Source organism: Seriola aureovittata, chromosome 11 (assembly GCF_021018895.1).
Source record: "Seriola aureovittata isolate HTS-2021-v1 ecotype China chromosome 11, ASM2101889v1, whole genome shotgun sequence".
Lineage (NCBI taxonomy): Eukaryota > Metazoa > Chordata > Actinopteri > Carangiformes > Carangidae > Seriola > Seriola aureovittata.
Window position 1 is genome coordinate 7566508 of NC_079374.1, and position 19913 is coordinate 7586420.

General features: G+C 43.4%; 1 protein-coding gene across 1 annotated transcript; it reads right to left on the reverse strand.

Annotated features, from left to right (window-relative positions):
* Positions 1 to 194: 194 nt before the first annotated feature.
* On the reverse strand, positions 195 to 19728 carry sestd1 (SEC14 and spectrin domains 1). Its single transcript, XM_056389407.1, has 19 exons — positions 19485 to 19728; positions 17534 to 17603; positions 17281 to 17389; positions 15766 to 15856; positions 15518 to 15631; positions 10335 to 10448; positions 10117 to 10211; positions 9954 to 10009; positions 8778 to 8849; positions 8063 to 8220; positions 5357 to 5479; positions 4943 to 5137; positions 4639 to 4753; positions 4374 to 4539; positions 4068 to 4149; positions 3726 to 3848; positions 3443 to 3634; positions 3106 to 3209; positions 195 to 2416 (listed from the first exon to the last, which is right to left on the reverse strand). The coding sequence occupies exons 2-19, from the start codon at positions 17601 to 17603 to the stop codon at positions 2137 to 2139; spliced, it is 2259 nt and encodes a 752-aa protein (XP_056245382.1). The 5' UTR covers positions 19485 to 19728; the 3' UTR covers positions 195 to 2136.
* Positions 19729 to 19913: the final 185 nt, after the last annotated feature.

The window sequence follows — 19913 nt, forward strand, 5'->3', positions numbered from 1 at the left end:
AAAAAAAAAAACTTAGAAGTCTTAAAGTTAGGACTGATGCTTGTTATTTTCAGAAATTTCTGCTTACTGAGTGAGTTTGGAGCTAATTTGGCCTTAGGATGTTTTATAAACATGTCTTCATCCTTGTTGCTGTGTCTATTAATGTAAGCATTTTTTGTAAAAAAGCAGATGAAAAAAAAAAACATCTCAGACAGCAACTTTAAAAAGCTTCTTTATTTAGGGGATGAGGTCATACTGATGTCATTGTATGTTATTGGACTGAATGGACAGAGAGCAAGACGTAGCATTTAGCGGTTACACTTACAGCAGCAGTTAATGGTCAAAAACAGCAACCAATAACAGCAAGGTTGGCTTGAAAAAAAAAAAAAGTCAAATAAATAGAAAAGGAATCTCTTATTCTGATGTCACCATATCGGAAAAACCAGTCCCAGTGCACCCGCTCTCTCTCTACGCTGGACCGCCAGCAGAGTCAGAGGTCACCTCAGTCTCTGTTGTCAGTCTGGACCAGAGCGAGCAGCACGGGTTGGATTTCCATCATGAAGGCAGAGGGTTTACTTAGAGCAGCAAAGTGGTCGGAGCCTCTGGGTCCTTGAAAGGTTTAAGCACCATGGATACGTATGTCATAACTGCTGTCCCAAAGACCATTTCAACAAGAAACAGGCCTAAAGTCCAAATGAAATTATAAAGTCGAACTTCATTAACTTATCTCTCCTTGGTTAGTGTTTACACTTGTGTATTTATTTGGTCAAATCAGTATTTTCCCAAAATCCTCCTGTAGAGGGCAGCAAATGCCTTTAGTGCAGTGAGTGTAATCAAAGTGTTTGCAGCAAAAAAAGTGGATTATCCTGTAAAATACATTCTCAAAGACAACACTACGTATTGTTTTACAGCCAAAGCCTGGTGTATAATCCACATATCTTAGTCCAAGATCAAAATAAAACTTTCTATGAAGCAGGACAAACACAGCGCTGAGTGTGTGAGAGCTGCCAATGGCAAGCTAGGCTACCTGTCCTCGACTTTCCACTTGGAATACAAACTCAAAAAGGTGTGACATTGATTTAACAAATGCCGAACAAATTTCAACTGGACTTTTTAATATAGACTTGCGAGGGGATTTCACAAATAAAGTAAATATTTGACTTCGAGCCAATTGGATGTTGTTTTTTTGTCGTTTTGCAATGCTCTTTGGGACTTGTAGTTGACTTTTCACCTCAAGTTGCTATAGAAACAGTCTTACATCTTTGAGTTTTTGCTGATGAAAGCAGAAATTTTTTTTTCAGCTTGTTTGTACTGGTGATTCATCCGGGAGAGTTTCATGTCCATCCCGGTGTTGAAAAGCTCCAACAGACAGTCAGCTGAAAACGTCTGTAGATGAAATGTACGGGACTGTTGATGCAGGAACAGGATCAGGTCACTGCACCTGATATGCTGAAGCTCCGCCCTTGGAGTTCCTGTACTGCTACTACACACCAACCTCATCTTTTGTTAGCGGAGGCAAATAAAAAGGCGGCAATGAAGCAAGAAAGGAGAGAAAGTCGGAAGAGGCACAGACGGAAACTTAAGTAACCATGTGAGCACCATGGAAGCTCCGCCCACTTAGGTCAACAAGCGTCATGCTGGGAGGGAAGGAGAAGGAGGTGTTAGGTTTATGTTAGGCGTTTTCTTATCCAAACAGGTTATTTTTTTTACAGTCGATCTTCATTAGAGCATCCAGAGACACGAGTATTAATTATTCCAGTAAATAATTCCAGTATTTTACATTTTTGATCCCACAGGTCCCGTTAGGAAGGAAATCTACTGGATCGCTTAACGGCAGAAAGAAAAAGTTAGAGGGTACTGTTCTTCCAGGGCAAACAGTGGTAAAGCTTTCACAGTTTCTGCTGAAAGGAGTGAAAGCACGACGGAGAGACATGTTCATCCTCTTGAAGGAAGGGGAGGCAGCGAGGCTGATGGGTAATGTCGTCTGATGTAGAGAAATAGCTGCAGTAAGAGCAACCTACTGCTGCAGCGAGACAGAAGCGACCAATCGAGGGCTTCATTGGCTCAGGGGACGACAAATCGCAGGTCTCAGTGTAAATGAATCAGCAGCCCTTCATTAACAAGCTTTATTAAGGTTGCTCGGTTTAACCTTGTCCATCAGCAGTCCTGTGTAGCTCTCTCCAACTCTTCATCTTTCTGCCCCACCTCCTCCTGCTCCTCCTCCTCCTCTTCTTGCTCTTCTCTCTCGCTGAGTTCCTCTCCGATCACGTCTAGCCGCGCCTCCTGCCCGTTTCGCACCTCCTCCTCCACATCGTGGTCATTATGAAGCCCCGCCTCTTGCAGCTGCAGCCGCCGCTCCTCCACCAGCAGGAGGCGCTCTCTGACGCCCTCTGCTGCCGCTGCTGTGTCGCTGGGACTCCCGAAGTACTGCTCGCTCCTGAAACAGTTTGAGTTAGAAGCATGTATTATATGAAGTGAGTATGTGTGTGTTGTGTTTGTGCATTAAACTGCATTAAATACAGAACAAAAACCCGTTAAGTCACATTATGGGGACTCGCCTCCTATGTGAGGACACAAAGCTAAAAAGCGAAAATCATTAAATTTTCTTGACTTTTTCTAAATTGTACGACTAATCCATATATGTATAATTACAATGGATAAAATAAATAAATCGTTTTTGTTCACCATCGTCCGCCACAGGTTAACTATAAATCTCTAAAACCCCACAGCACACTACCTGCTCAGCACCAAAGGGCAGACAGACACAGTTAGAGACTCGCTGGTGAACACAGTGGGGCACTGAACTGCTAAAGAGCCTGATGTGTCTCTTACGAGCTAAAAGAGACTGATTATTGGAACTACAGCCAGAAACACAACTATGCATGTGTCAATAGGCAGCTGCTAACAAGTTAGCCATATTAACTTAAAAGGCAATGATATGTCACTGTTGGGTTCACAGTCTGTTTCTGGTGGGCCCAGGTTTCAGGATAGGGTTGGGGTCAGGCATGTAGTGGTTATAGTTTAGGTAAGGGTAGATCTTCCAGGAATGAATGTCAGAAAATTCTTTGGTCAAAACAGGCTTGAGTGTGTGTGTTTGTTTTTGTGTGTATGTGTGTGTGTTTGTACCCATCGGGGAAGATGACAGGCATTGTCAGTCTGTCCAACAGGGTTTTCCCAGAAGAGTCGACTTCATCCAGAGACTCCGCCTCGACACATTCCTGCTGTAACACCTGAAACACACGTAGTGAAGGTACAATTATATTTTCAACGTCTGTGTGGCTGCAACAGGGTGTGAAGGTGCCTGTGATGTAGATTTCCACAAGCCGACTACACCGCTTTTAATTCCTAGCCAACGTCAGCCAATAATTTTGACCTGCCGACGCACAGGTCGAGCTCTCAGTTTGCTGGCGTAACACCCGACACATAATACAGCGCGGCGACTCTCTCGCTCAGTCTCTCTCACCCTCTCGGCGGCGGTGTGGAATGTCAGGGCCAGCTCCAGTCTCTGTTGCCTCTCTTCGGCGCTGACGCTGAACTGTTTCCAGACTCGGTTGAGCCTCGGCAGAGTGTCTCCGGACGAGCGCGTCGTACAGCGAAGGGACTGACAGAGGACGACGGTCGCCTGCAGCAGCTGACGGCCGTAATCGTAGGTGCTCTGAAGAAAGACAGAGACAAACATGGGCTACTAATCAAAGCTGCTCTAATCAATATTTTTGCATTAATAATGGATGAAATGAGTTTCTCACCTGAGCCACGTCCACAAACTTCCTGTGTTTGTCCAACATGGTCCTGGTCTCTTGAGACTCGTCACCCAGTCTCACATGAGTCTTCAACAGAGCGTCCAGCAGCTCGCCAAGCCACTCTACTGCCTGAACACACACACACACACACACACACACACACACACACACACACACACACACACACACACACACACACACACACACACACACACACACACACACACACACACACACACACACACACACACACACACACACACACACACACACACACACACAATCATCATCTCATCAATACAGGAGGAACATACGTGCGTGCTCATGTGTTGCTGTTGCGTGTCTGACCTGTAAAGCATCTTCTTCACACTTGAACAGCTGGACCATCTGTAGCATCTTCAGCCTCCTCACGTCCACCATGTCCTCACATCTGCAACACAGACACACGCTCTTTTTATGGCTTCAAACAAACAGCAGAACCTAACGATGGGAAGTCCTGCTACAACGAAACAAAATAAAACACCATTCTGATCACTTAGCTATCAGCAAAGGTGGGGTGATTAAAATTTAAATGGCTCATCCTCTGTGGAGCAGGAAGAGGTATGAAATGTGTTTTACTCTTGAGTGACCAGAAGAACATGGGCATCTTCTAACCTCTGCTTGCGGAGCTGCATCTCGTCCATCACGGCCTGGATGTGCTGAACGTTGTCCTGCTGTTCTCCAGCTGGACTCTCGGTTTCCTCCAGAGTCCATGACGGCTGGCTGCACATCTGCTCCATCAACAACGACCCCTTCTGACGCAGAGAAGAAAGACCCGCCTCTGCACGGAGGGGAGACGGTGAATGTCACAGAGGAACGTTAATACACCCAGCAGTTAATGTGTCACTGCTCTGCCACAGGCTTAAATTAGAGCACGAACCGACAGTCTGCAGCTTCTCCTCCAGAAGTTTGAGGTTTTGTTGAATCGAAGCTCCGTCAGCTGGAGCCACATCAGCACAGAGCATGCCCAGTAGACCGTCCAGCTGCTGGGACAGCTGCAGAGACAGACACATCACATACACAAGTCGGCTTCATCCTGGGATTTTTTAGGTTTTAGTTTGTACTTCGCAAACAGACCAACTATTGATACAGCAGTTCACCTCCTGAGGAGCCCCTTAAATTCCAAGAAATCACAATTTACATTCTTTCTCCTTTGATGGAGCGAGGCTAACGGTGTGTGTTACCTCCTGTGTGGTGCTGTGGAAGCCCTGCGCCGCCTGCAGGACGTTCTGTCGGTTCTCCAGCTGAGCCGCCTGTCGGTAGCAGACGTCGCTGAGCTGCTGCTGCAGAGACTTCAGCTCCGCCACTTCCTCCTCCTCCCCGGCACTGAGCAAGGCAGCGATCTGCTGGTTCAACTCCACGTACACCGCAAACCACTCCTGTACACACACACACACACACACACACACACACACACACACACACACACACACACACACAGATACAAAATCAGCCCAATGCTCACAGTGTATCACCAGTGTTAGTAAAATGTCTGATGATGGAAGCATCAAAAGACAAACTGCGCTCATATCTGTATTTAACCCCAGTTTGCCCTCGTCACATGATCTTGTGCGTGTGTTTTCATCGTGTTGCATTACACTGTGCTGGCTCTCGATCTCCTCGTGTTTCTGCTGCAGGGCCTGAGCCGCTCGCATCGAGTCTCCGATCGCCTGATGAGTCTTCAACAGCTCTGAACCCGGACCCTGCAGCCACGTGACCACCTGAGAGAAAGACAAAGAGGAATCGCGATTAAAAGACCGTGTGATCTCCTTTGGAGGGAGAAGTGGGAGGAACTATTTTTTAAGTAAAAGTGCCATTCATTTTCTCTATAGACAGTACAGCACAGTACATGAGAGGAACAACTGTACTAAAAAATATTTGGTTCTTGTCTGATAAAAAGTTGAGTGTACAAGCTTGTGTATATGAAACTGTAAGGTGAGAAGTTAACTACAACTCCCACTACTTGCTCTGCAAACACCGACAAGAAGCTGTGACCAGTCAGCTGTGACAGTGTGACAGAGAGCCAGCATGCACATAACCAGGAGCCTGAAATTGAAGCAGCTAAATGGAGTTCAGCCATGATTCATTTTATTATTTCCACCAGTGCTTTTCCTACTGTGGCATGTCAAAACGTCGGCTGTGAAAAAGGCCTTTTGGGGGGCATATTGTTGTTTTAACCCGACCTAACCCTTCAGTCTCCGTGAATCTCTGAGCTGCAGTGCAGCACAGCGACCAGCAGGAGGCTCTCAGGCTCCACTTGTCTCCAAGTTGAAGTCCACATCTCATCACAGTCATATCAAGATTTTCTTTGACATTGACTGTGCATAAATATTTTCTTAAACAGTTATAAACAGAATTAAAAAAATCACTATCATCCTTTTTATCCACCTTGTACTAAATATATTCACATGTTACAGTAAAGTAAGTTTAAATAGAAACATGAAATAGAAAACTGAAGTTAAATCCAACAGCTGATCAAAGATGATGAATTGGCTAGGAGTGGAGGCGAGACGTTTAGTCTCTTGTGTGGGTAAAACTGGATCCTACATTTTACCATTATGCCCACATCTTTCAAACTCCGTGTCCCAAGTTTATGTCTCAACAGCTGCTGTTGGAGAAAAAAGTCCAGGTCTGGGCCAGAGTCTAAGTCTAGACCTCTTCACCAACACTTAACTTTCTACAAAACTGCACTTTTACTGGAATCAAAAAAGATTTAAAAAAAGAAGTCACTAGAGATGGTCAGAGTCCAATGCAATAGAATTTATTCTTCCACAAGAACAAAAGCGAGATCAGATCCGCTGCATCAAGTATAGTTCCTTCTTAGGATTCTCCACCTATTTTCTTAAGTGAACGTATCAACACCATGGGAGCAATGGTGTCCAGCCCAGCGTGGAATTTCCCCAAACCAGGCCTGCCAGGGCACAGTAGTAGTGCCAGGTGCCCAGAAGCCTCCTGTTTATCCCCAAACTGGGCCTCGCTACAGCTCCAACACCACTGCTCCCAGGGCAGTGATACACCATTTAACAAAAAAAAATATATATATTAGTATAATATATAAATAATAGTATATTTAACAGCCGCCTGTTCAAAACCTGAAGGTAAACAGGTAAGGTCTTTATTTATTCTCTTTTTAATTGTATAGAATTATACAATTAAAATAATAATTTTTTTTAAAGTGTCTAATACAAAATTAACTCTTTTACATTGAGTATGATTTTATCATATAGTGTACAGTAACATCTGGAACTGTCTATCCAGATGTGTGTGGGCCAGTATCATGATTTAATTGTATTTATCAGGTCAGTGATGCCTTCAAGAGCTAACACACACACACACACACACACATACACACACAGTTCGATCCAGAACTAGGCCAACCCCCCCCCACCTCAAATCCTCCAGGCTAGCGAATGACATGTTGTGGTTACCATGGCAACCCCAGGCTCATCTCCAAGACATTGGTGTTACCCATCAGCCCCTGCGGCTGCTAGAACCCCATTAACGATAGTATTTTCTGTCTCTACTGAGGAGCTGTGGAGCAGTGAAGCTGCTCACTGACTCCGTTACTGAGGGTCAAAGGTCAAAGGCTGGATGATAAAAGAATCGAGGTCACACACTTTTAGAGACTAAGGAGGCTGATTCTGTCACCCAACAATGTTTCCAGAGAGTTGTGAGCGTGCGGAGGACGTGTTTACAGAGATGGTCAGACGTGAACTGCAGTTTGACTTGTAAAGACGCTTTACACAGATGGTCAGAGCGCCTTGGAAAACATCTGTGTAATTTGAAAAAGTGTATGAGCAGCAGTGAACATGATTACGGAAATAATTTTACATTTGATGTCTTGAGTAGAGTTAGTGATACTTCAAGTGTCTGTCCAGTATGTATGAAGTCACAGTCTGTAGCTAGTTAGCTTAGCTTGGCACACAGAGTGGAAACAGAGGGAAACAGCTAACCTGGCTCTGTCCAAAGGTAAAAGAACACACCTACCAGCAAATCCTAAGCTCACTTATTAACAAAATATATCTCCTTTCTTTCATCTTCAATTCACACATAAAGTCCTGTACAATATGATGTCTCAGTCATGTTTTAGTGTTGCTGCTTTTTGCAGGAAAAACAGACAAACAAACAAACAAACAAAGAGATAGAGATGTAATCATGATTCTGGCTTCTGGATTTTTAACTTCTACTTCTACTTCTAACTACTAACAGACAAAGTGCTTCCCTGCCATCCACAGGCTGCCCAGGCTATCCAGAGCAATTTGGTCTTCAGTGTCAGTGTGTGTGTGTGTGTGCGTGTGCTTTACCTGCATGACCTTGGTGTGGATCTCGTCTAGCTGGGTGCGTTTGTTTCGCTGCCTGCAGAGCTCCTGGTATCTGGTGTACTGCTCCCTGAGAGAGTCCAGCAGCTTCATCACCTGAGGCTGAGCCAACAGCTCCTCCTCCATTGGACACCAGGCTGGACCTGCAGGTCAGAGGTCAGAGGTCAGAAAGAAGACCTGTGGGGTTACTGTCCAGGACGTCCCCTTATCTTTGGTGTAATCAGACAAAAGACGCCTGCACTGACTCCTTTTCAGGACATGGAAAATATCAGTTATATAAGGTGCCTTCAGGTTTTGCGTGCTATGAAACAAAACAATAAATAATAACAGTGCAGTTTCTTCCTGAATAAGTTACTGTGATATGGTTTTGGGTTTCTTATCCGTGACGCAGTATCACCAAGGAGGTGTCTGATCTGTCCCACATTCATTCTGCAGCATCCTGCTGATGTTACTCGTCTGCTGCTTCTGAGGACAGAGACGCTACAACAGAGTCTCTGTGGACTGTACCCTTATACTCTACTTCATACTGTAGTAGCCGGTGTAGTACTCTGGAGCAGCTGAATGGCTGCATTCAACCGCCCATCTCCAACAACAACAGTTCAGAGAGAAATAAACAAAACTTTCATTCAACTTCATTCCTCCATCTGTCTAAGCTGGACCAGCACAGTCACTTCTGGATGACTGACAGCTGCTTCCTCACCTCCCTGTCCTCCTACTCCTCCCTCTGAGCCGTTGAAGCGACGCTGCTGCAGCTCTGACAGCAGCTCATGACCTGCAGACAGACAGACAGACAGACAGACAGACAGACAGACAGGCAGACAGACAGACAGGCAGACAGACAGACAGACAGACAGACAGACAGACAGACAGACAGACAGACAGACAGACAGGGTTGATTTGAGATTTAACTGTGTTACAAAAGCATGTGAAACAATAATTCATCAGCGTTTGCGTACATGCTGTTACATCATGAAAGGAGCTGGTAGAGGGAGGAGGGTGGTACCACAAACAAAGACTCCTTTCACCTCTGCCCAACACACAGACACAGGCTTGCTCAGTACAGTGAACACAGCCATCCATCCATCATTCATCCAACCATCCATCCATCCTTAGTCTCCGTTTAGCTCCAGGTCTTAGTTGCAGCAGGCTGAGTAACCAAGACCACCTCCCGTCCACCCACATCCTCCGGGTCAGGGTGAGCCCAGATACACCGACAGGAAACTTAGTTTGGCTGCTTGGATCCACGACTCCAGTCTCTCAGTCACTACTCAGAGCTCATGACCACAAGTGAGAAATATTTCAGTAGCTGTGTAGTTGTGTACACAGTAAGTTTTTTATCCCTTGTTTTCACTGCACTTAAGGGCGAAAAAATCTTTTACAAGAGAACAATCTCGTTAACATGTGGCTGATTACGTAAGGATCAGTCACTCGGCCTGCTCTTGCCTGCAGCCGGTTCCTTTATTTATTTTTAAAGCACAGCGTGGACTGGCACCAGGTTACATCTCGAGAACTCATCGTCCCCTCACATCTCCTGACCAATCGCTGCTCTTATTTTCATGCTCCATTCATTCCAGTTAAAATAAAATGCCTAGGCATTTTTTCCACTCAACTGTGGAGTAGTTTGACATTCACTATAACATCTTACATGACTGGCAACACTGGTTTTATTATTTACTTGTTCTCTGTGCCATGTGCCTATGCCGTTCTTGTGATTTATCCACAATTATTGATCCTTTTTATCTGACTTTTCGTCTGCCTTTTAATTGTCATCTCAATTTGCTGTCTTTGAATGTGCTCTGACCTGACTATCAGAGCAACATGTAACATTAGCATCACGTTTACACAATGACATGCAGGTCTGAGAGATGATATTTACCGGTCTGAAGGACAGTCTCAGGGTCAAAGGAGGGCAAGAGGGCACAGTCAGCTGATCTGCAGAGGACAGATAGACACACAGCTCTGGATTTCATCTGTCTACTGTAATTGTGAGCGTGTGTGTGTGTGTGTGTGTGTGTGTGTGTGTGTGTGTGTGTGCGTACTTTTCCTTGTCCACCGTGCTGCTCTTGTCACTGTCGTTGATGATGGACAGCTCGTCCAGCAGTGATGTCGACTCCTTGGTAAACTTCTCAAAAACCTGCAACAAACAAACAAAATACAAAACAAACTGCCTCAGACCTGGTGCCAGGTTACCACGGCAACAAGCATTTTAAGTCATAAAAGTATGAAACACGTGGATTTATTTAAATAAGATAGTGACCAGTCTCTTGTTGAGCCAGTCGTTGTGGTCGTAGTCCAGACTTCCTCCAAAGTCGTCAGTCAGCTGACAGGGTTCAATGTAACGGGTCAGCTTATTGGCCGAGACCAGGATCACCTGACACAGGGCACAGACACAAAGCATGCAGGGAGCATATTAATCAGACAGTAACAATAATGGGCCTCATGAAGAACATTTTCATTTTCTTATTCTGAATCTCTGCACAAACTTGTTGTGGATCGCTCGTTTCAGGCTGATGAACGCCACCATAAAATTGCCTAAACCCTAAACCTGCTCGGTTTGTGAGTTTCAATCACAAAAAGAACTGGACACTGTGGAGGTTCAGGAAATCAGCAGACAAAAACATAAGAGTCAGTATTTGCATTAGAGGAACCGAAAAAACCCAAACAACAAACATTAGTCAACAAGGTGTCATCAGACACACAGAGACCGGTTTCACATAAAGAGCTGATAAAGTGGACCATGACTAATGTAAGAGATGGAGTCTCTGAGATCTTAGACGAGTGAGTATTACAGGCTACAGCAGCTGATGTTACACTATCATGTGCGATACACGTGTCATGTGTGGATGACATGTGTTGGACAGCGTCCTGCATACAGTTGGCAGTGTGAAAATTTTCCTAACAACTGAACTGTATAAGTTATTGTGACACAATATGTCAACACAAATCATAAAATATGAAGAAAAATAGCAGATTTGTAAACTGTAAAAATATGACAAATATGATGAGAATATTAATTTAGTTTTTTTGTTATATGTTTGACTTTCATTAATTTAAGTATCATATTTAAACTCTAAATTGATTCAGATAAAAGTCATCATGATTCATATGTCAAACAAATGTTTTTCCCCTCTGTGGAGACGGGTAGACGATCTGTACATGACTGGTCTGACAGGTCTGAACCCCTCGTAAATTTCATCCTTATCTAAGAGTAACAACAAAACCAGTTGAAGGCCACAAATTCTCTTAAATCACTTGTACCGTGCCACTCGAGAAAGAATCTGTTCAAACACGAGGTTCTTGCATTCAACCTGCGGCTTTTACAATATGAAATTTCATTCAGTTTAAATGTAACACAGCGCTAACTTTAGTTTATCTCTAAATCTCTCTGCAGGACACATACACCCGCTCAGAGTAAAACTTAAGTGTAAAACAGACAGGGACAACACCCACATCCCTACATTAAAGAGCTCATGAAATGATAGAGATAGCATGAATAATATGAAACATTCACAGTTGGTATTATTCTTATTAATTTCACATTAAACACATCAATATCACTTATAAATTGTGCAATAATCAGTAACACAAGAATACTGGTGAGCTAAAGGACAATGAGGAGCAAAACACTGAAATGACAAATCAGTCACAATCCCTGTGTTCACCCTTTTGGAAAAACACAAACAAACATCATATACTGATGTTGTCAACGCAACAGCAGAGGAAGTATCTTCTATAAGCTTTTCTCTGAATGCCTGAAAGCCACAGCTGGTTGTCACCAAAAGGAAACTTTAGGTGTGGCAAATTTTTCCAGACTGAAAATACTTCAGGGCATCCTCTCACTGGCTAAAAAAAAAAAAAAAAAAAATCACCCACAGACACTGTCACTGTCTCAAAGAGAAATGTTCTGGATATGATAATTCACTTTAAACCTTTCTTGAAATATCTAAAATTGTTGAATTGTCTATTTAAACCTTCAGCTCCTAACTAGGTGATGACTGAGGTGATGCAGCTCAGACACTGGAGCTATTGGTTGATGACATTTTGGGACATAATTATAGTCCTTGTTTTCTAAATACTGACGAGTCACTGCAGACACAACTGACTAAAAGTTACTTTTAGCCTCTTTATACAGAGTTTCTCAAATTTTTCACCGACTCATAAGCCAAACTGTCGGGACATTCTCAGATGCTTCATACATACAAGCACTGATCATAGATTATCTATCAAGCATTGCTTCAGTCTCTCAGCTAAACAGACTTCATGGATCACAAGACAAACTTCTTCTGAGAGCATTTTCTAAATCTGGAGATAGAGCGTTCAGTGTTCATGAAGAGCCTGTGATCTGATCTGAGGTTTTACATCTTCTCCGAAGAAAAACACACAAGTTTAGCTTTAACTACAACATTTAACTATGTTTCACATTTTTTGTGTGTGTGTGTACCTGTATGGTCTTACTGACCACTCAAAGTGCTTTACAATACTTGCCACATTCACACACACATTCATACATCACAGGCACACACTGATGGAACAGCCATCAGGGGCAAAGTGGGGTTCAGTATTTTGCCCAAGGACACTTCGACACGCGGACTGGAGGAGCTGGGAATCGAACCGCCAACCTCTTAATTAGCAGATGACCTGCTCTACTTCCCGAGCCACAGCCGCTGCTGCACATATGTTTCATCCCATCTCATTGTTATATCACTGCATAAAACCCTCTGAACAACATGTGTATGAAAGATTACTTTACAAAATAAATCTGGACAGTCAGACAGCTGGGAGCGAGTCTGGCTGCCAGTTGTCGCTGCAGCAGATGCTGTCAGAGATATTGGACTCAGCTCAGTGTGTGTGCATGTGTGTGTATCACAGGATACTTTGGGGACAGATTTTAGACAAGAGGCTGGTTTATTGTGGAAAGGGCTTTTGTTCTCAGTTGGGAAAAAGATGTGAAAAACCTTAATCCTAATCTTAACCTCAGTAGTTAAGATTAGGGTTAAATTAAGGTGAGCAGCAGGATTAAGTTAAGGATAGCAGTAGAGTTAAATCAATCAAAGTTAGCAGTACGGTTGAGTTAAGGTTAGCGGTAGGGTTGAGTTAAGGTTAGCAGTAGGGTTAAATCAAAGTTAGCAGTAGGGTTAAGTTACCGTTAGCAGAAGGGTTAAGTTAAGGATAGCAGTAGGGTTAAATCAAGGTTAGCAGTAGGGTTAAGTTAAGGATAGCAGTAGGGTTAAATCAAGGATAGCAGTAGGGTTAAGTTAAGGATAGCAGTAGGGTTAAATCAAGGTTAGCAGTAGGGTTAAGTTAAGGATAGCAGTAGGGTTAAATCAAGGATAGCAGTAGGGTTAAGTTACCGTTAGCAGTAGGGTTAAATCAATGTTAGCGGTAAGGTAAAGTTAAAGTTAGCAGTAGGGTTAAGTTAAAGTTAGCGGTGGGATTAAGTTAAGGTTAGCGGCGGGGTTAAGTTAAGGTTAACTAAGTGTTTATGGTTAGCGTTTCCCTCCAGGAAATGAATGAAAATCTATGTAATGTACCCAAAGTTGACTTAGAACATGTGTTTCTTGTGTGTGTGTTTATTTAAATGTAAGGTCAGACTTTAGAGCAGCTGTACGACACACACCCCACCGTGACATCCACACACGCTCCATAGTTAAGATGAGTCACATTTCAACACTGTCCCAAGAATCTCCCTCCCAGCAGCTGTGTGTGTGTTAAGAGGAGAGTGTAAGTATTAAAATAAAGTGAAGAAGATGAGCACTTAGACTTAAACAACAAGCTCAATCTCAGCACATTTTCTTTCAACAAGGCACCGAAGAGTTCTTCATTCAAATATTCAGTATCTAAACAAACTACGTGTTTAGGAACCCACAGCTCAAACATTGACATTGTGAATTTGACTCATTCCTTGAATCAAAACTGTTGCTGTTCATCAGCCGACTCTTACATGTCGGAGCGGCCTTGAATGTACTAACAGGGAGATTTTTCTCTAACGGTCTGAGCCAACATGGCCGCAGAAATCTGGGTCACACTGACTACTGATCTCTGTCGGTAAAACCATCTGTTGTAATAGAGGAGGAAGCTGGCCGAAAATCTCTCTCTCTCTCTCTCCCCACACACACACACACACACACCACACACACACACACACACACACACACACACACACACACACACACACACACACACACACACACACACTATCGATCCTGGCTCAGGTTTCCAGCAGCACTCAGGACAGTTAATGATGCTCAAGGTTATTACAACAGGCTCAGTTCGTCTCTGTTTGATATCAGGTAACGGCACAAATCGGGAGTGTGTGGGAGCGGGAGTGTGTGTGTGTGTCTGTCTGTCTGTCTAATACTAAAATGTCCTCACAACAACAACAAAAAGGAGGCTTTCCGAGCAGCCTTTCAGTGTAGTCAAAACATAAACCCTTACAAAGACAACAAAAACAACAGCAGTTCATTTCATCAACACTGAAAGAACCTGTTAGTGTTTGGGTAGAGGAAGTCATTCAGAGGGAGCCAAAGTCAACAATCAGAAACAAAAATATGGACAAGATTTCTCAGCATCCGACAGCAGCATCTGAAATTGTGGGATACCACACGCAGCATGAGAGTGCAGGGAACAAATAACAAAAGATATTAAACATTTAAAAAGTTTATAGAAAAAATAAGAGATCACAAGGGAAACAGTGTTTTTGGGCCGACCAGCTTGTGTGGTCCTCGGCAGGAACCTCGAATCAGCACCAAAGATTCTCAAAGACAAACAACAAAAAGATCAGCGCCGGTTCTCCCATTGTTCTGTCCCACAGCTGTAACAAGACTTCTACAGCCACGTTAGCAGCTCTGTGCTCTGCTTTCAACTACATCCTAACAAGCTCACAGTGACACCTTCACCATCTTAGCTTAATGTATCAGCACAGTCATATTTGTAATAAGAACTGGAAAAATTATCCAATTATTAAAAGTGTGCGTGTGCAAAATGTACATCAGCAAAACATTTCATTGCAATCCAACAGTCCCCCACAGCCATGCTGCAACCATGACTAAATTACACAGTTGGCTCCACTGTTTTGTTAATGACACACTGTATACAGTCAGAGTCTACAGGGAGAAACGTGGCACCACAGCCTCCTGAGGTTCTTTAAAGTTTAGGTTATGGAAAGCCTCAGATATCAGGTTAAGTTACTGCAGTGGAAAAGGGAACCAAACCCCACCCCAGCGCTCTGGACTGTTCCTGAGCTCAGTTGCAGCTTTCACACTTTCACACAACAAATGTAAATAATTCTTTTTTTAAAAATGGCTTCAGAATGAGAAAATCTCAAATTAAAAAAGACGTTCTTTTCAAGTCAGGTACAAACTTTCAGAATCCACAAAGACCTCTGTCTCAGCACTGGAGGGGTGAGTGAGCATGAAGGAAACTTGAAGCTGGGAGACTCACCTCAAAGCCCAGGCGGTCTTTCTCCTTCCAGAAGCAGAAGTGTGTGACCTTCTTATCCCAGAATTCATCTGGCTTCACCACGCAGACCAGCGACACCTCGGCTGGGATCACATTCTGAAAACAGCATTAATAGCATCATCGTCCACAGCTGTTAATTGTCAGGACAAGGTAACACCGTCATGTAGAGGAATTACCGGGCCTCATGTTTCTCTGTACTGGGTCTGGAGCGACGGTAAATGTGTTTGTACCTGCAACATGAGCACGACAGTCTTCACAATGTTCCACTGAGACTTCCGTCCATCCACGATGACGGTGAAACCTCGGGCCTTACACTTCTCACTGAGAGAGAGAGAGAGAGCGAGAGAGAGAGAGAGAGAGAGAGAGAGAGAGAGAGAGAGAGAGAGAGAGAGAGAGAGAGAGAGAGAGAGAGAGAGAGAAGGCATTTTATAGAACAAGATATGATTCAAACTATGAACAACACACATCTACATTTACATACAGACTTTCCTGCTCAAGTGTGCAGCTTTAGAAGCGCAGAGACTGATGCAATAAAGTCCAACTACTTAGACTGGAAAAACGCATTTCCAAATCAGAGGTTAGCTTTTGAAAGCAAACCACAATGATGTCGACTGGCAGATTTACTTAACGGATAATTCCGGTTAAGTACAACTTGAGGCTTGTTTTTGTAGTATGGGATATCATCTTGTCAGTTATGATAACACTGCTGTCGCCAAGTTGCTGCTGTGTTCTCACGTCAAATCAATTGCTTGTGATTACAACGTGAGTACAATGTAATCATATCCAATATCCAGAAAAATACGGTGCTGGGCCAAATATAAGACACTTCTTTTCTCCTGGAAATTATGTTGTAAAAAACATGGGATCATATTAAACTCAAGGACTGGACGTTTACGCCTTCATGAAATCAGATATTCTTTGTTGCGCCAGCTTCTACAGAGAGTGTTGCATTATGGGTTGTATGCAGCACTGATGTTTTTGAAGCTCATTTACAGTGTATTTTTTTAGAATTAGTCCACTTTTTAAGGTTTGTATGAAGCCCAGTTTAAACTACAGGTTGCGTAATCTGTCCTGGAGGAATCCCCCCGACATCTTCACTGCAGAAGTAAAACAGATGAGGACCTTAAAAAAGAAAGACAAATGCGAGTCTGTGGCTGAAAAATAAGCTACACAATCACAGGACGACTCGTATGAAAGTGTTGTGTTCAACAAGTCATGGTCACGGTCACAATTCTTGTCTCCCATTGGAGAAATTTGTCTCAGATATAAGGAACTGCTGCATGAAAGCATCGCAATGAAACACGTGAAACAAGACCACACATACAAAGACCAGCCTGATATGAAAATAACCATGTAAATTAATCAGAAAACCATCCACTCTGTTAAAAATGACAACAACTCTTAGCTGACCCAAGCTGAACTAAAAACTAAACAACACGTTTCCAGAAGCAGCTGTTGGGAAAAGGAGGAGTCATCTTATAATCAGAGCGGTAAGACCCGAGTTGTAATAAACTGGAATCATCCTTTAAGCCGTTTCCAGTGCAGCTGAACAAGCTGGATTCTTCCACCGGAGCCGAGTACAGATCCAGAAGCTCTTCAGTGACAGTTTACCTCCAAACATGTCCAAAGGCTTTACCACTGAGACAAAACAGCCTTTGATTTACACAACTGCACACAGACGCACAACAACAAACTGTCACTGCTGCTGCCAGCACTGCGACTACTGCACGAGTGTGTGCGTGTACCTGGGGATGCTGAGGAGGTAGTCCAGTGTGGCGCTGAGCTCCTCCATGCTGGTCTGATCTGATCCGAGGGGGATGGTCAGGATCAGACCACTGCGCCGGTCTTTGCCCCCTAAAGACGCACAGACCCGCAGAGAGGGGAGAAATCCGGTTACTCACCAAATGCAGGTGAAATGAGATTAAACACAAGTAGACATGTTATCTTATTTGTGTGTGTGTGTGTGTGTGTGTGTGTGTGTGTGTGTGTGTGTTTTACCGGACAGAAAGGCCAGTTTCTTCTTGAGGATGGCGAGGATGTTGGTCGCTTCCATGGTAACGTTTGACATCTGGAGACACACAGGAAAACAATACTCAAAAGGTCAGGCTCACATTTTTTCCCAGTTCACCTTAAAACGAATTCCTGCCGACTCCAGCTGTGACCCTTTTATTTATAACTGTATTGTAAGAGATGGGAAACAAAATCCACAGTCCTCATTTGGTTAAAAAAAAGCACATTCTGAAGTTAAATGGAGGCCAATATGAGGAGGAGCAGTCTGCAGTTGCCAAATCAAGCCAAAGTTAGTGTTAAATCCCCTCTTTGTATTTCCACACGCAGTAACACAAACACAAAATTTCATGCTAAAAATACTTGACTTGTCTAAATCACACGAGTCTACTGGTTCAGACAGCAGACCAGGATCTGAGACACTGGTCCACTCCACAGATCCAGACATGATCAGACAGTAAACACCGGTCCTCAGGTTCAGAGTGGAAGCAAAACTCAGTATGAACCCTCGTTACTGTATGAACTGTATTGCTTTACAGAAATATGACAGTCCTGTTATGGGTGATAAAGGTAACTACCTATCGGATCACTATTAAACACTGCAGCAGCACAGACGCTCCATAAACCCCCCCCCCACTAAAGTATTATGGGACTACAGAGACACGACAGCGATTTTATGTCAGGATTTTCTCTCAGCTGGTATTTCTCCCAGCCGATTCAGATTCTTGGCTTCACATTCGGCTCAGTCTGTGATTTACTGACCGTTTCAACAGCGTGTTAGCAAGCAGTCAGCCAGTAAATCAGTCAGTTTACATTTCCGTTTATTTATTGGTTGATTCAACCGTACGGTAGTGAATTCACACTTGTATTTATTTCACAATGTATAATGGAGGATCTCAGCCACAAAAATGTTCCCAGTGGTTAAAATTAGTTCTGCCTTATTGCTTAATATGATTCATGTAATGGACACGATTTGGCTTCAATCAAAAACCTATCTTTATCTCTCTTTGATTTAGAGTAATGATATGTCCATGGCTTTCATGTTTGTATCATTTCCTTTTCCATTTGTTCCTTATTGCTTCTTTTTATTATAAAAGGGTCAGAGAAGATGTTTCTCAGTCATCTTAAATGCATGTATTTGTGTTTTGTGCTCTTCTCTGTGGTTTGAAGTGAGTGGGGATCTTCGGAAAATAAACATAATGCCACGTGTGCAGGAATCAGGATTTTTTTTTTCGAAAATACTTGAATTAATATCTGATGACAGTTGTGGGGTTTTACTTTGTGTTGTCAATCACATCTGATCACACCACACCCACACAGTCCTGATAAAGCAGCCTGCATGAGGACTTTAGAGTTTAACTCTTAATAAATACATTTTAATTGTTGCTTTTTTAGACATTGATATTTATCGTCATTGAGGAAAAACTCAAAATCTGGAACAAGGTTTTCAGGGTCTTTAATATTTCATCATTTCTTTTACTTTGTGTTTACTTCCTACACTTACTAAACTTTCTCTACAGATTTTTAGTGTTCGACAATTCTACTTAACTTTGTTTCAAGATAATAGCTTAATTAATTTTGTACAAATGTGGTGATCATTATTATCATCATCATTAGTAGTGGCAGCAGCAGCAGTATTTGGGATGAGGCTGGTTACCGCAGCACCAGTCAGTCCTGCAGCAAGGCTTCGTCCTCACCCTCCTCCTCCTCAGCCTCAGCCTCAGCCTGCCTGCGGCCTGGCTACAGCTGCAGGTCGGCCCGGCCCAGCTCGGTTTGTCTCGGCTTGGTTCGACTCGGCCCACAGACACAATGACCTACATTCAGAGGCTGCGGGCTGCGGCTGCCGCGGCTCAAACCTCCCTGACCTCAGACTCGATCCACTCAGTATCGACAACTTCAAGATCGATCAGCATTCAGTATTGATCAGGCGGATTTTTCTTACCTTTCAGTTAAATCTGCAGCATTTTATACTGTCCCGATTTTTTCTCCCAGTCCTGCTCCTCTTCTCCTCTGTCTCTCCTTCTCTTCTGCGGCTCTTCCTCTCCTCCTCCTCTTCCTCCTCTCGGGCTGATTGATCAGCAGATACTGAATCTGTTTTCCATTCAAAAAGCACTGCAGATTTCAGCGTCCTCTCCGTTTGCTTTTAACAACAGTAGAAACACAGAAAACAGGCGGTGGAGCTTGCTGCTCTGCGCAGCCTCAGTGAAGACGAATAAATGAACTTGACTTCCGGTGAAGCGACATTCAAAATAAAAGCCTGAAGGAACCATGGAGGCATGGCCAGATAAACCTTGTGGGGGTCTGGGGGTAAAAATTTGTTTTTGGCCACTTATTGACCTCCACTGTACATGGCAGAAAATATTTTACTTTT